Raw genomic sequence first — 14,765 nt, forward strand, 5'->3', positions numbered from 1 at the left:
TCCTCTGAATACTTTTTATTTTCTTCTCCGAGGCTATGGGTCCCCACATTGGCACCAGAGGTGGTACCCTCACAAACTATATATATTATAATTGAATATTTTAATTGAACTTGCAGAATATATACATACACACACATACACACATATATATATATATAATATATATATATATAATATATATATATATAATATATATATATATATATATATATATATATATATATATATATATATATATATATTATATATATAACCAAGGTTCTACCCGCTCAGATCAACGGCTCATGTGTGTATGTGGCTCTCACCTGTAAATAGCCTTACACAGGTAATATGCAAGTGTCTGACGTTTCCTAGCACTGCATATAGTGTTTTTTTATCTTTATTTAAGAAAATACAATATAAATTACATATACATAAGTTTTACAAGGCAATTATACATTACAATTTTTAGTGAACAAGTGTTTCAGTAGTACAGAAGCAAGATCTATAAAAAAAAACCCTGAAAGTTATACTTATTTACCAATAAACGATTTACACAAATTGGAGAATAAATTTACATTAAAATACAGGGGGAAATTATTACATTTATATATATTTTATACAATTATCAGTAAACAAATTTATCATATCATCACCGAGCATGAGCCTTAAACCCCAAATGTTATACCTGATCCTGCCTCGCAAGAACTTCAATATTTTGTCTACTGAATAACCTTCCTGCCTGCCTATCCACACACAAAATGTAATAAGAAAGTAACATAATTATTGTATTCCTAATTTTCTTGCATTTTATGTCAATATGAAACATTAAAAACCTCATTAACTCCACTCTAATACTTGGTCCACACAAAGCTTTAAGAGTGTCTCTAATCCAGTTTACAAGAACAACTTTCTGCTTACAGAAATAAAATATATGCATATTATTTTCAATTTCAGTACATTGGTCACATCTATTGTTGCCCTTAATGCCCTAGTTTTAAATATTAAAAAGTCTTTATTTTCCATCCTTCATCTTGGAAGAGGCAGAGGGGGAAAGAATTATGGGTAGAGACGGCGCGAGAGTCAGTAGCTTCAAAGGACCAGGTGGAGTAACGTCTGTGGGAGTTAAGTCTGAGAGTTCCTGTTGTGTCATTTAGTAGATCTTATTCTGGGAGAGACAGTATTTTATTTTTGCTTGAATAGTGAAATATTGGTCCATCTGTACTTAAGCATATAGTGTGGCGTGATTCTGTTAAGTGTCTCAGGTTGCAGGTTTGTGCGTGCGTGTGTAAACAGAAAGTCAGGTATGGCTCCCGTGGTCACTATGTCACCGTAGACAAACGATTTGCAGCAAATCAATCCTCTCAATTACTGATACTGATCAGTAATTGAGCGTACTGATCAATCCTCTCCAACCTTAATTCACTTGAAAAAAGCATAATATACAATAATATGGAAATTACACACATGCACTATCTACAGAGTCGTTAACGTAAACAAAAGGTTTATTTATTATTTTCTCAAAGGGAAAAAAAATGAATGAGGTTCAATGGGAAACAGACCAGACGTGCTTTTACCCTTGGCCTAAATAATGGTCAATTCCTGGCCTTCACACACAACTTTGTACCGCCTTGTTCCTTGTTCCACCCACACCCTGACACGCCCCTTCCTCCACCCGCACCCTGACACGCCCCCTTCCTCCACCCACACCCTGACACGCCCCTTCCTCCACCCACACCCTGACATGCCCCTTCCACCACCCACACCCTGACACGCCCTCTCCCTCCACCCACACCCTGACACGCCCCCTTCCTCCACCCACACCCTGACACGCCCCCTTCCTCCACCCACACCCTGACACGCCCACCTTCCTCCACCCACACCCTGACACGCCCCTTCCACCACCCACACCCTGACACGCCCTTTCCTCCACCCACACCCTGACACGCCCCCTTCCTCCACCCACACCCTGACACGCCCCCTTCCTCCACCCACACCCTGACACGCCCCTTCCACCACCCACACCCTGACACGCCCTCTCCCTCCACCCACCGTCTCCCTCTCCTGTATTGTAACAACCATTAACGTCCAGCTATAATCTACGCACGTTTTAGACAAGCCTATTCTCATCCCAAAGCAACATAGCCTTGCACATTCAGAACATAACAGTAACATTTTAGCTCTCTCATAACCTCTTTTCTAGTTTTCATTGGACTGTGTTGATTCAGGTGTTTGAGAGCCCCCACCAACCCCCCACTTTCCCGTCTTCACTTCCACCAAGCTCTGTCCCCAACGCTGCCGACTGACTGACTTTCACTCTGGTCGCTGGAGAACTCGTTTCTACAACCTGGCTTTTCAGTAACCCGCCTTCCTCGTATCAGATATCATTATGAATATATTTATATGAATAATGTGCACATTATTACGTGATGGTCATGTCCAGGATGTAAGGCGGGTCTTGTGCACAGGAACAGCCAGCTGGTGGAAGGAAGGGGGGGGGGCCAGGAAGGTCACGGAGCTACTTGTTTGTGAGGGCGGCCAGTTACTGTACTCACCTAGTTGTGCTTGCGGGGGTTGAGCTTCGGCTCTTTGGTCCCGCCTCCTAACCGTCAATCTACTGGTGTACAGATTCCCGAACTTCTCGAGCTCTATCATATCTATATATGAAACTGTGTATGGAGTCAGCCTCCACCACATCACTTCCTAGTGCATTCCATTTAGTATCTACTCTGACACTGAAAAAAGTTCTTTCTAACGCCCCTGTGGCTCATTTGGGTACTCACCTTCCACCTGCGTCCCCTTGTGCCTGTACCACCCGTGTTAAATAATCCCTCCTTGTCTACCCTGTCAATAACCGTGAGAATTTTGTATGTGGTGATCATGTCTTCCCGAGCTCTTTTGTCTTCCAGATAAGCACTGTGCACGTCTCTCAGTGCTTGCATATCACTGACAACCTATCACTGTATATCAGTGACTACAAATCACTGATTATCTCTCAGCGACTACCTATGAATGACTAGAGACCATTGATAAGTGACAAGTGACAAGCCTATGAGTGACTATAGAAGAGTGAAGTCTAGTTTGTTTATACCCCGCCTCCATTTATGACCACCTTCATTTATTCCCCGGCCCCATTTATGCTCCACGCTCATTTATACACCAACCTGGAGCGCTTCTTACTAGTCTAGAACTAAATTTGAACTAAATTTAGAAGAACTTCATATACTGGAGACATGGTAAGCCACAAAGGTCTAGGAGTACCAGTACTCACAAGCATGTTAACTTAATGCATTTCATATATATATATATATATATATATATATATATATATATATATATATATATATATATATATATATACTTGTATCGAGGTCTTCCCAAGGTTAAGGTACTGACCTTCCTCAAGATGCACCCTCACAATAGTTGCCTGGCTCCCGGGTATCTATTTATTGTCTGGTGAACGGAGACATTACATGATGGGAGACTTGTCCAACCATACCTCTCCCACCCAGGAATCGAAGCCGGGATCCCTGATTATGAATCGAGAACGAAGCCAGTTGTAATATTACGCGTTATGATAGTAGAGAGATAGTGAAGGAGTGGCTGCAAGTGGCAGGCAGTCACTGTTGCTGCAGACGACGCACTCTCCACTCTACAAAGGTGAAGGTTGTGTCAGAAAGCACAGTAGTGATAAAGCGCTCCCTGAAAAGTGCATTGATATGTTTGAGTATTGGTTGTAACTCACTGTGGACAGCACTATCAACACACGTTCTGTCTGATGTTTCAAAGGACGAGATGTCATGACATACATAGAGGACAACATACCCATGGTTCGAGCGGGAAATGTGTACAGCTGAAGTATAGTCTTGGAGAGGAAGCTTCGATGTTGTGGAGAAAGTGCCAGGGCTTGACCCAGCTGCAGACTCGAGGACTTGTGGTGAGAAACATCCCGACATGCTGGGCGCTCAGGCGTGGTCTTGTAGGGGCAGTGTAAAGTTCACTCACCATTCTTGTAGTGTCTTCTGTCTTCTTGTTTTTCTGTCGTCATTCTACAATCGCTGCTGGTTCTACTTGTCTATTTTCTTCGTCTTCTTTGCCTTATTTCTTGTCCTGCTCTTGGAGGTATCATCGGATTCTGGGTAGAGTTCGTAGAATCTTTTATCTATGAGATCTATATGAAGTATTTTAACGTCGAAAATGTCTCGGAGTTCCTCTGGACTAGAGTTATCTAAAGATCTATCTGTCCTTAAAGAATATTGTCCTTGCTGGTAGCATTCAGTGTAGCAGATGGAGGCAGCACGTCTGCCCTCAGGGGTGCCTGGAATTGTCTTGTTCATTGCATCTACCAGTGCGTCTAGGTCTGTTGGGGCAGAGACTGGTTCCTGCGATGAGGGAACATGATCTTATAATGTAGATTTTGTGAAGGTGTCAGATACATTCTGGACGTCAATTGATTCGTCGTCGGACGATGTGGAGAGGTCGGCTGTATCTTGAATAATTGTTTGTTTTTGTGGTGTCCCTGCCATCACTGTCGGAGCTGTTAGTTTTATCTGGGAGGCTACGGTTTTCGTCGTCGTCTGTGGTGTTTCTGTCTGGGTGGTTGCATCCTTTAGGACCCCATCTGGCAGGCAGGAGTATAGGTGCGATGTTGCTGGCAACTAATAAATCGTTCACTATCCTAAGGAATAGGTTATATGGTCTTGTTTGGCGACCCTGTTGGCGTATGCTAAGATCACCTGGACGTGTATGTTGGTATTGGGGACTGGTGCCAATGGCCTTGGAGGGTCAGACTTCGGTGGCTGGCGATTGTTGCCTGTCCATTCAGTAGTTTGTTGTCACTGGGTGTGTGCAGCTTGTGTGGGTAGACCCGGGCACAGGTCGAAGTTAGCAGGGACTGGCAATTAGGTGGTTGCGGTTCAGGTTGACTTTTCTTTTATTTTCGTAATTTATTCCCCTTCTCCTGGAGCAGAAGAGAGGCACTGTAGTGTGTTGCTACCCGCATAGGGCACATTTTTTTGTTTTGGTGGAACAGGTCTTGCAGTGGTGACTGTCTGATACTTCACTTTTATTCTTTCTCTGCGCATTTGGAATGTGGTCAAATTTGAAGTACTTAATTTGAAATCAGAAATGCCTCTGATTTGAAATTTATATTGCTTCTTGCCTGGCGCATACCAGTCAAGGCAAACAGCATTCCTCCATGCACGTACTATACAGCACAAAAAGATTACTCTGATACCGTTCGTCTGAGACCATATTCACGGCGCACTTGTGAACTGCGTACCTCCAGCCGCCGGCGACTGACCGACTCACACCCTCGTGCGACTGATGACGTGGAGGAAGGAAAGTAGTGTTTACGTTCTTGGAATCCACTAGATCGTTCGCGAGTTGGAATTCATCTGCAGACAGCGCAGACAGTCACGTTTTGCAATAGGAACACATAAGAACTATTGTAAGAAATTCAAGTGTAAAACAATAAACCCATATAAATTGAAATACAAAAAGAATATAATATTCGTAGAGATACTGATTACCACTCGTATAGTTGAAAATGTGCATATGATAAGTTTTGTTTGTCTACGTACCATGTTAAATTATAGATATTTGAAACCATGACTAAGACATTGGAGAACAATCTATACATTTCTTCATCTGTAACCAGACCCCACGAGAGCTGTACTCACCTAGTTGTGCTTGCAGGAATTGAGCTTTGGCTCTTTGGTCCCGCCTCTCAACTGCGGTGGATTAACCAAGCAAATTTCCAGATCTACGAGAGCTGTGATGAATTAATCAAGCCAGCAACTTAAGCCCCACCAGAGTGTCGCCACACTACCACAGCACCCACTAAGCTGTTTAGTTCTTCGAGGTCACATTTGGATATGTTCGTTTGCCGTGTGTGTATGAGGGACAACAGATTTTCCGTTTATTGAAAGCCTTCCTTTGTACAGTGACTCCTAAAAGTCACTGTACTGTACAGTGATGCTACAGTCTGTTATCATTGTGTTTGATCTTCAGAGCGCCAGTGTTAGCCACAACTAGCCAAGCAGTCTGTTGGTTGATTCCTGAAGCGTCATAACGGTACCTTGACTCCCGGATCAAGCAAAGAATCCGGATGAGCGGGAGGTCTGCGTACGAGCCATAACCATCAAACAAACAGGAAGTTCAGCATGATTGTTACAATCATCTTCACGTTTCATACATCATAAACAAAACTTGTGGTTTATCACGTAAAGGAAAGTCGAACGTCGTAAAAGTTTGCCTCAATAAACTTTTATGATAGTATTCATCTGCAAGCTGACATATATACGATGCCAGTGACGGGCTTTCTAAGAGGATCACAACTTGAGTGGCACGGGGTCTACATCACGCAATCTCGAATGTATTGATCTTGGGGGGGAAAACTCTTGCCTGCAGTGTATAATACTCGGCCTATTTTATTATTAATATCAATATCATTTATTAATATCATTTAATAATATGATACCTGCGTTCTGCTCTTACTTGATGAGCATCATAATATTATCTACACTTCGTAGCCTATTATTTTACGTTAAATATTTCGTCATAGACTGTTTTATCGAAGGACTTTTTATTCATAATTGTTTTCCCAAGCTGTGTTAGGGGCCTCGTAGCCTGGTGGATAGCGTGCAGGACTTGTAATTCTGTGGCGCGGGTTCGATTCCCGCACGAGGCAGAAACAAATGGGCAAAGTTTCTTTCACCCTGAATGCCCCTGTTACCTAGCAGTAAATAGGTACCTGGGAGTTAGTCAGCTGTCACGGGCTGCTTCCTGGGGGTGGAGGCCTGGTCGAGGACCGGGCCGCGGGGACACTAAAGCCCCGAAATCATCTCAAGATAACCTCAAGTAATAAGCTTTAATCTTGTAAAGAACCTTATCTATACATTTGTTTGGGCTTCTGCTTCTTCCAAGGAGCGGTTCCTTGCAGGGAAGAGTTTTAGAAGACAAGGTCAGACCTGTGGTCGGTCTTTATAAAGAGAGTTGTATACACTTCTCCGGGATTAAGACTATTATTGACATATTTGTCCAATATAACACATGACACTGGTGTGTCCAGGGTACCTGACGTGTAGGAAGGATTTATGTTGTGTTTGAGCGTTTGCTCGTGATCTGGCTTGGGAGCTGGCGTGTGCTCACCTAATTGTGCTTGCGGGGGTTGAGCTTTGGCTCTTTGGTCCCGCCTCTCAACTGTCAATCAACTGGTGTACAGATTCCTGAGCCTACTGGGCTCAGTCATATCAACATTTGAAACTGTGTATGGATGGTGAGAGCTGGATGGTATGCTGGCTTGTGACGGGGCTCGTGAGCTGGGTCATAAGCTGGCTTGTGACGGGGGCTGACCGAGTTAGTGACGTGTTCCTTGCCTGATGATCCAGCTGCCGCGTGTAAACATTAGGAGTCATACGATGATAAAAGTAATGCTGATAGTGAACATGATGATAATACCAATAATCACAGCATCAACAAACAAAAGGCATCATGAAGGTAATACCAGAGAAATTTTTCTCAATTTCTCTCGGCCTTAAAGTGTGCAATATAAGTCTATGTAGACTGTTGCAACACTAGAAGAAGGAAGGAAGCACAGGTGTAAACTCCCCCCCCCGCTTCTCGGTGTATATATACACCTAGAGTTTACTTTGTCCTTTACGGGCTATTCATGCCCGTACCACCTGTTGGGTGGCTTGATCTTTATCAATCATTTTAGTCCTGAGCATTTTTCAGAAGGAATGTTTACTTCTTGATTGGTCAGTAAGCGGTGAGCCCGTAGTGGACTTACGTGGTACAGGAGCGGGGCTGTAACTCCGTGAGGTAGCAGAGGCAGGTGTGTGAGGTAGTAGACACAGGTGTGAGGTGGCAGAGGCAGGTGTGTGGTGGCTGGGGCTTATCACTGATGGCAGCAGCTGTGAACGGTGTGTGTATGTATGTGTGTGTGTGTGTGTGTGTGTGTGTGTGTGTGTGTGTGTGTGTGTGTGTGTGTGTGTGTGTGTGTGTGTGTGTGTGTGTGTGTGTGTGTGTGTGTGCACTCGGACGTGACCCAGTACACGTACACACACACATACTTTGCTGCCTTTCTCCTGTTGCTGTTGCTGCTGCTGTTGACCAAACCATCAGCAGTGATGTGATGGCTGGCCTGTGCTGCTGGACGGCCAGAAATGCCCTCTTCTCCCTCTATTAAGCGGTTATCTCTGTAAACAATAGCCATGGATATGTGAAGCTGATCTTACTACCGCCCCACCTCTAGTGTCTCCGTGTTCCTTGTTCACTCTGCTAGATCTGGTCCTTATGCATAGTGCAAGAGTCGTTTCTTACAAACTGTGCTAGGACCGGTTCTTTCACACTGTGTTAAAGCCATTCCTTTTATACTGTGTTAAAGCCATTCCTTTTATACTGTGTTAAAGCCTATCCTTTTATACTGTGTTAAAGCCTATCCTTTTATACTGTGTTAAAGCCATTCCTTTTATACTGTGTTAAAGCCATTCCTTTTATACTGTGTTAAAGCCTATCCTTTTATACTGTTTTAAAGCCATTCCTTTTATACTGTGTTAAAGCCATTCCTTTTATACTGTGTTAAAGCCTATCCTTTTATACTGTGTTAAAGCCATTCCTTTTATACTGTGTTAAAGCCATTCATTTTATACTGTGTTAAAGCCTATCCTTTTATACTGTGTTAAAGCCATTCCTTTTATACTGTGTTAAAGCCTATCCTTTTATACTGTGTTAAAGCCTATCCTTATACAGTGTTTATACTGTATAAGGATCCTATCCTCAGTCGGTCTATGTACACTGTCTTAGAACTGTACCTTATACTGTGAGCATCGCTTATATTTTTGTGTGGCTCGGTATGATATTAGTGTTATACTTGTGCTTGTTCATCACCTTCACTTTCGCTACATACTGGACGTTCGTTCAGCTTCGCTTAATGGACTAATTGTTTAATTTTTCGGAGCGTATACATCCACCGCAGCGTATGTATGTCCACCGTAATTCTACATAGTGAATACACCGTACCAGGTAATCGTAGCTTAAGATAAGATAATCTAAGTTGAGAGTTTATGCAGCAGTATATGAGCGCCTTGCGGGTGGCAGCCGTGTTCTTGGCCCCGTTTTAACGGTGCTATCAGGCTCAATATACGAATACGGTCTAAGACCTGAGGCAAATATGCAACTCTCTACGTCATTGCTTCTCACTAAACAAACCTAACCTAACCAAACCTTATCTTGCGTAATATAACTTAACCGGAGCGGGGCTGTAACTCCGTGAGGTAGCAGAGGCAGGTGTGTGAGGTAGTAGACACAGGTGTGAGGTGGCAGAGGCAGGTGTGTGGTGGCTGGGGCTTATCACTGATGGCAGCAGCTGTGAACGGTGTGTGTATGTATGTGTGTGTGTGTGTGTGTGTGTGTGTGTGTGTGTGTGTGTGTGTGTGTGTGTGTGTGTGTGTGTGTGTGTGTGTGTGTGTGTGTGTGTGTGTGTTTGTGTGTGCACTCGGACGTGACCCAGTACACGTACACACACACATACTTTGCTGCCTTTCTCCTGTTGCTGTTGCTGCTGCTGTTGACCAAACCATCAGCAGTGATGTGATGGCTGGCCTGTGCTGCTGGACGGCCAGAAATGCCCTCTTCTCCCTCTATTAAGCGGTTATCTCTGTAAACAATAGCCATGGATATGTGAAGCTGATCTTACTACCGCCCCACCTCTAGTGTCTCCGTGTTCCTTGTTCACTCTGCTAGATCTGGTCCTTATGCATAGTGCAAGAGTCGTTTCTTACAAACTGTGCTAGGACCGGTTCTTTCACACTGTGTTAAAGCCATTCCTTTTATACTGTGTTAAAGCCATTCCTTTTATACTGTGTTAAAGCCTATCCTTTTATACTGTGTTAAAGCCTATCCTTTTATACTGTGTTAAAGCCTATCCTTTTATACTGTTTTAAAGCCATTCCTTTTATACTGTGTTAAAGCCTATCCTTTTATACTGTGTTAAAGCCTATCATTTTTTACTGTGTTAAAGCCTATCCTTTTATACTGTTTTAAAGCCATTCCTTTTTTACTGTGTTAAAGCCTATCCTTTTATACTGTGTTAAAGCCTATCCTTATACAGTGTTTATACTGTATAAGGATCCTATCCTTAGTCGGTCTATGTACACTGTCTTAGAACTGTACCTTATACTGTGAGCATCGCTTATATTTTTGTGTGGCTCGGTATGATATTAGTGTTATACTTGTGCTTGTTCATCACCTTCACTTTCGCTACATACTGGACGTTCGTTCAGCTTCGCTTAATGGACTAATTGTTTAATTTTTCGGAGCGTATACATCCACCGCAGCGTATGTATGTCCACCGTAATTCTACATAGTGAATACACCGTACCAGGTAATCGTAGCTTAAGATAAGATAATCTAAGTTGAGAGTTTATGCAGCAGTATATGAGCGCCTTGCGGGTGGCAGCCGTGTTCTTGGCCCCGTTTTAACGGTGTTATCAGGTTCAATATACGAATACGGTCTAAGACCTGAGGCAAATATGCAACTCTCTACGTCATTGCTTCTCACTAAACAAACCTAACCTAACCAAACCTTATCTTGCGTAATATAACTTAACCTAGCCTAGTTTAGCCTCACGAAGAGATAAAATATTGTGTTTTATGTGGTGCTGAAATGTGGCGTTACACACACCTGAGCAAATGATGGTCGAGAGGCGGGGCTGACGAGCTGATGCTCGACCCTGCAAGCTCACCTAGGTGAGGACAGACAGACAGACAGACAAACAGACAGACAGACAGACAGACACAGACACAGACAGACAGACCAAGTTTAAGTATGTAGACCTTGGAGACCTGTCTGAGTCACTGTTATCTCACTTTCTCCTGAGGTTCGTCCTCCCCTTTAAGGTGAGGGAAGGAATGGTTCAGGCCCCCCCCCCTCCCTCCCTTAACCTGCCCCACCCCAGACCAACCCTTCCTCCCCTTACCCACACTCGGCCCCAGACCATCACTTCCTCCCCTTACCCACACTCGGTCCCAGACCAACCCTTCCTCCCCTTACCCACACTCGGCCCCAGACCAACCCTTCCTTCCCTTACCCACACTCGGCCCCAGACCAACCCTTCCTCCCCTTACCCACACTCGGCCCCAGACCAACCCTTCCTCCCCTTACGCACACTCGGCCCCAGACCAACCCTTCCTCCCCTTACCCACACTCGGCCTCCTTCCCTGCAGATGGACAAACACATTGACGTGAACAGACATGCACAAGGATACTAAACGTGGTGAGAATAGCTTGAGCTACCTCATCCGTATGTGTGTATTTATACCTCAATAAACATTTCAATTTCAAATAAATTTCACAAGGATATCGGCACACAGACACGCGGGTAAACAGAAAAATACGCGGACAGAGATATCCATAAACAAATATATGGGTAGACGGACAAACAGTATTGAAATAGATTGTGTAATGCCTTTGGCTTTTATCACATATAAACTGGGGTTATGTGTAGAGAGGTTCTGGGCACGACATGGCTGGCGTGGTGGGTATAGGGGCAGTACCCACAGGGTGTCTGCCCGCGTCATGGGAAGACGGGTAGCGCCCAAGTGTCTGCCGAAGGTGATCAGGTGGGCCAAGGTTGTTGACCAGACACTCTGTGGGACCTCACAATACCCCATGACTAATGTAGGGAGAGATGCTGACCCCAGCGTCTTGTGTGCTTTAGCAAGAGGGTCAGGAGTCATTGCAATAGTCAACCAGCGACCGGAAGACGCGGGCCAGGAGCTGAAGCTCGCTATGCAGTGTTGTCACATGTCATTTATTATAGTCGGGCGTGTCAGTTTTTATTAAGATTCAAGGTCTATCGGCTGACAGCTTCATAGCGATGTTATAATATGTTGCAGAGACGCAGTGATGAAGAGGAAGACGCAAGGGTGAAGGGGGAGACGCAAGGGTGAAGGGGGAGACGCAAGGGTGAAGGGGGAGACGCAAGAGTGAAGGGGGAGACGCAAGGGTGAAGGGGCAGACGCAGGAGTGAATGGGGGAGGCGCAGAGGTATATAGTGACTTTGCATCACATATGCATTGAATGTAGTGACCTTGCGTCACATATGCATGTATGTAGTGATCTTGCGTCACATATGCACGCTACGCATAGCGATCTCGTGGCACATCTGTACAGTACGTAGTGATCTTGCGTCACAGATGCAGGGCAAGTAGCGATCTTGCGTCAGATGAGTAGTACTTGTTGCGTCAAGGAAGCACAAAACCTGTTCTCGCCAATCTCGAGTTGAACACAGGAAATAATTGTCAAGTTTTCGTATAATGTTAGATAAATATTGCCAACTGAATATTACCTGGATCGTCAAACCGATATTTTTTTGTTTTTGTTTAGGAAGAGGAAGGAGATATTCGCAAGGTGACGAGGAAGTCAATATTGCATTTTTACCCATGATAATGATGCTGTCTTAATGAAATGTATGTTATAATCTGCTTCCTTGTACATTTATTTTCTTGTGTGAATATAAACATGGATCAGGTTAGGTATTAGGCTAGGTTAGGTTAGGCTAGGTTAAGTTACGCTAGGTTAGGTCAGGTTAGAATAGGCAACGCTAGGTTAGGTTAGAATAGGATGGGTTACCTAATGCTTGGTCCACATAAAGCTTTAATTTAATTAAGAGGATCTGTAATCCAGTTTGCAAGAACAACTTTCTGCTTACATAAATAAAATATATATGCATATTATTCTCAATTTAAGCACATTGGTCACACCTATTATTGCCCTTAATTCCCAACATCAACAACCTACCATTTGTAGTAAGGGTCTCATGCATATAGGGAATAGTTCACGTTGTTTTGGAGCAATAAACTTAACATGAAGATTCGTCGGGGATTGAACGCCGACCTGCATGAAGCAAAACCGTCGTTCTACCGTCCAGCCCAAGCGGATGGAGAGAGCTTTTGCAATTTGGTATAAGTCAGTCACTTCCTGTGCCGTTGTTGTGTCTACTGCAGGTTAGTTACCTTGGGGACACATACACTACTACAAGGGTGCACTGCAGCCTTGCTGTATTGACACGCGACTCACTAGTTTAATGTGTAGTATTACACCCTTAGCATATATTATTGCTAGTAGAGATATTTTTCGCCAGTATATAGTAGAATAGTTTTGAAGTAGACTGTGTATTTAGTATTTCTTAGAGTTATATAATAATAAAGATTACCCAGTGGGCGAGGGGGTAAGTGGGGAATGGTGGAGGAGAGGAAGTGACGTAAATAGGAGAGATAGTGCCAGGATTTAACCCAGCTGCTTGTCGGCTGGTCAGTTGTACGAGAGGTAAGTACTCACAACGGGATGTTTCAACGCGTACATTATCAAGCCTATTAATCATCATGAACATCATGAAGCCTATTAATCATCATGAACATCATGAAGCCTATTAATCATCATGAACATCATCAAGCCTATTAATCATCATGAACATCATCAAGCCTATTAATCATCATGAACATCATGAAGCCTATTAATCATCATGAACATCATGAAGCCTATTAATCATCATGAACATCATGAAGCTTATTAATTGGTGGACTGTGCGTCTGAGCTGTTAATATGTACACTGAGCGAGTAAAAAGTTATTTTACGCCAACGGCAGATTATACCGGTGTTAGTTAGAATAGTTGGTGAGCTACCATGCCAGTTTATGCCGTGGTCAGCAGTCCCTGAGGCGCAGTGGTAAGACACTTGTCGGGCGCTTCGCGGGCTCTTTGGTTCCTATCCTGGTCTGACAGCTATTTCTACCCTCTTGTACTTCAAGTCCCTTGCGGGGAAAGTTAGGAATAAGGACTTGGCCGAAACGCTATGCGTGCTAGTGGCTTTGTGGCACTATGCGTAGCTAGTGGCAAACGCTATGCGTGCTAGTGGCTCTGTGGCACTATGCGTAGCTAGTGGCAAACGCTATGCGTGCTAGTGGCTCTGGTGGCACTATGCGTAGCTAGTGGCAAACGCTATGCGTGCTAGTGGCTCTGGTGGCACTATGCGTAGCTAGTGGCAAACGCTATGCGTGCTAGTGGCAAGAGTACTCTTGCATATATAAATAAATAAAGCTAAGATTTTTTGGAGAAGAAGAGTATAGTGTATGTACACATAGGTTGTGGCGGTGAGTCAGGTTTTGCGTTGAAGAGGCTGTGTTTGTTTCTAGGTCTTCTGAAGGCATTGGTGAGGAAAGTGATGTTCATGATTTGTTAATTGTCTGTCAATTTGTTTGTCTGTTAGTGTTTTCCGGTATGTGTTGATTGCTGGAATGTTTGTTCTGTTATGGAGACCCACGCTAGTCGAGAAATCCAGCATGAAAATCAATGAACGCCACTTAACTCGTTCCTTTTCGTGTCAAACTTCATCTCGCCCTCCATTTATCGATTTACCTCCACCCTCTCTCCCTTCCCTCCACATCACACCCCTTTCTCTCCACAGACCCCCTAGGTCTGTAATGGCAAGAAACTATCAAAATTGTTTACTGGCTCACCAAAGCCCATGCTACATGGACATTTCGTTCTGAGCAGCTAAATCTAAAACAACAACAGCAAAATTGTCAGCTTACGGACGCTCTATAAAGTTAACGTAATGTTGATCCCCGTAATCCTTTTATAGTTAATGGTTCTTTAACGGTCAGAGATGGTGTCCCAAGGTTGCCAGATGTTTACGTTTTGACTATAACATACATATATTTATTAATTTATTCTTATTGTTAGTTATATAAATACACTCACATGTACATCCTCTCAATGTA

General features: G+C 43.7%; 1 protein-coding gene across 1 annotated transcript in view; it reads left to right on the forward strand.

The window, feature by feature from the left end:
* The first annotated feature begins 3,717 nt into the window (after positions 1-3,717).
* The window catches only part of LOC123747318 (citramalyl-CoA lyase, mitochondrial), a 28,034-nt gene continuing 16,986 nt past the window's right edge, over positions 3,718-14,765 (forward strand). The window contains exon 1 of the mRNA XM_045729434.2: positions 3,718-3,916. Within this exon, the coding sequence (XP_045585390.1) occupies positions 3,758-3,916 (159 nt within the window). The 5' untranslated portion in view covers positions 3,718-3,757. The remainder of the gene's footprint in view (positions 3,917-14,765) is intronic.

This window comes from Procambarus clarkii, chromosome 94 (genome assembly GCF_040958095.1).
Source record: "Procambarus clarkii isolate CNS0578487 chromosome 94, FALCON_Pclarkii_2.0, whole genome shotgun sequence".
Taxonomy (NCBI): Eukaryota; Metazoa; Arthropoda; class Malacostraca; order Decapoda; family Cambaridae; genus Procambarus; species Procambarus clarkii.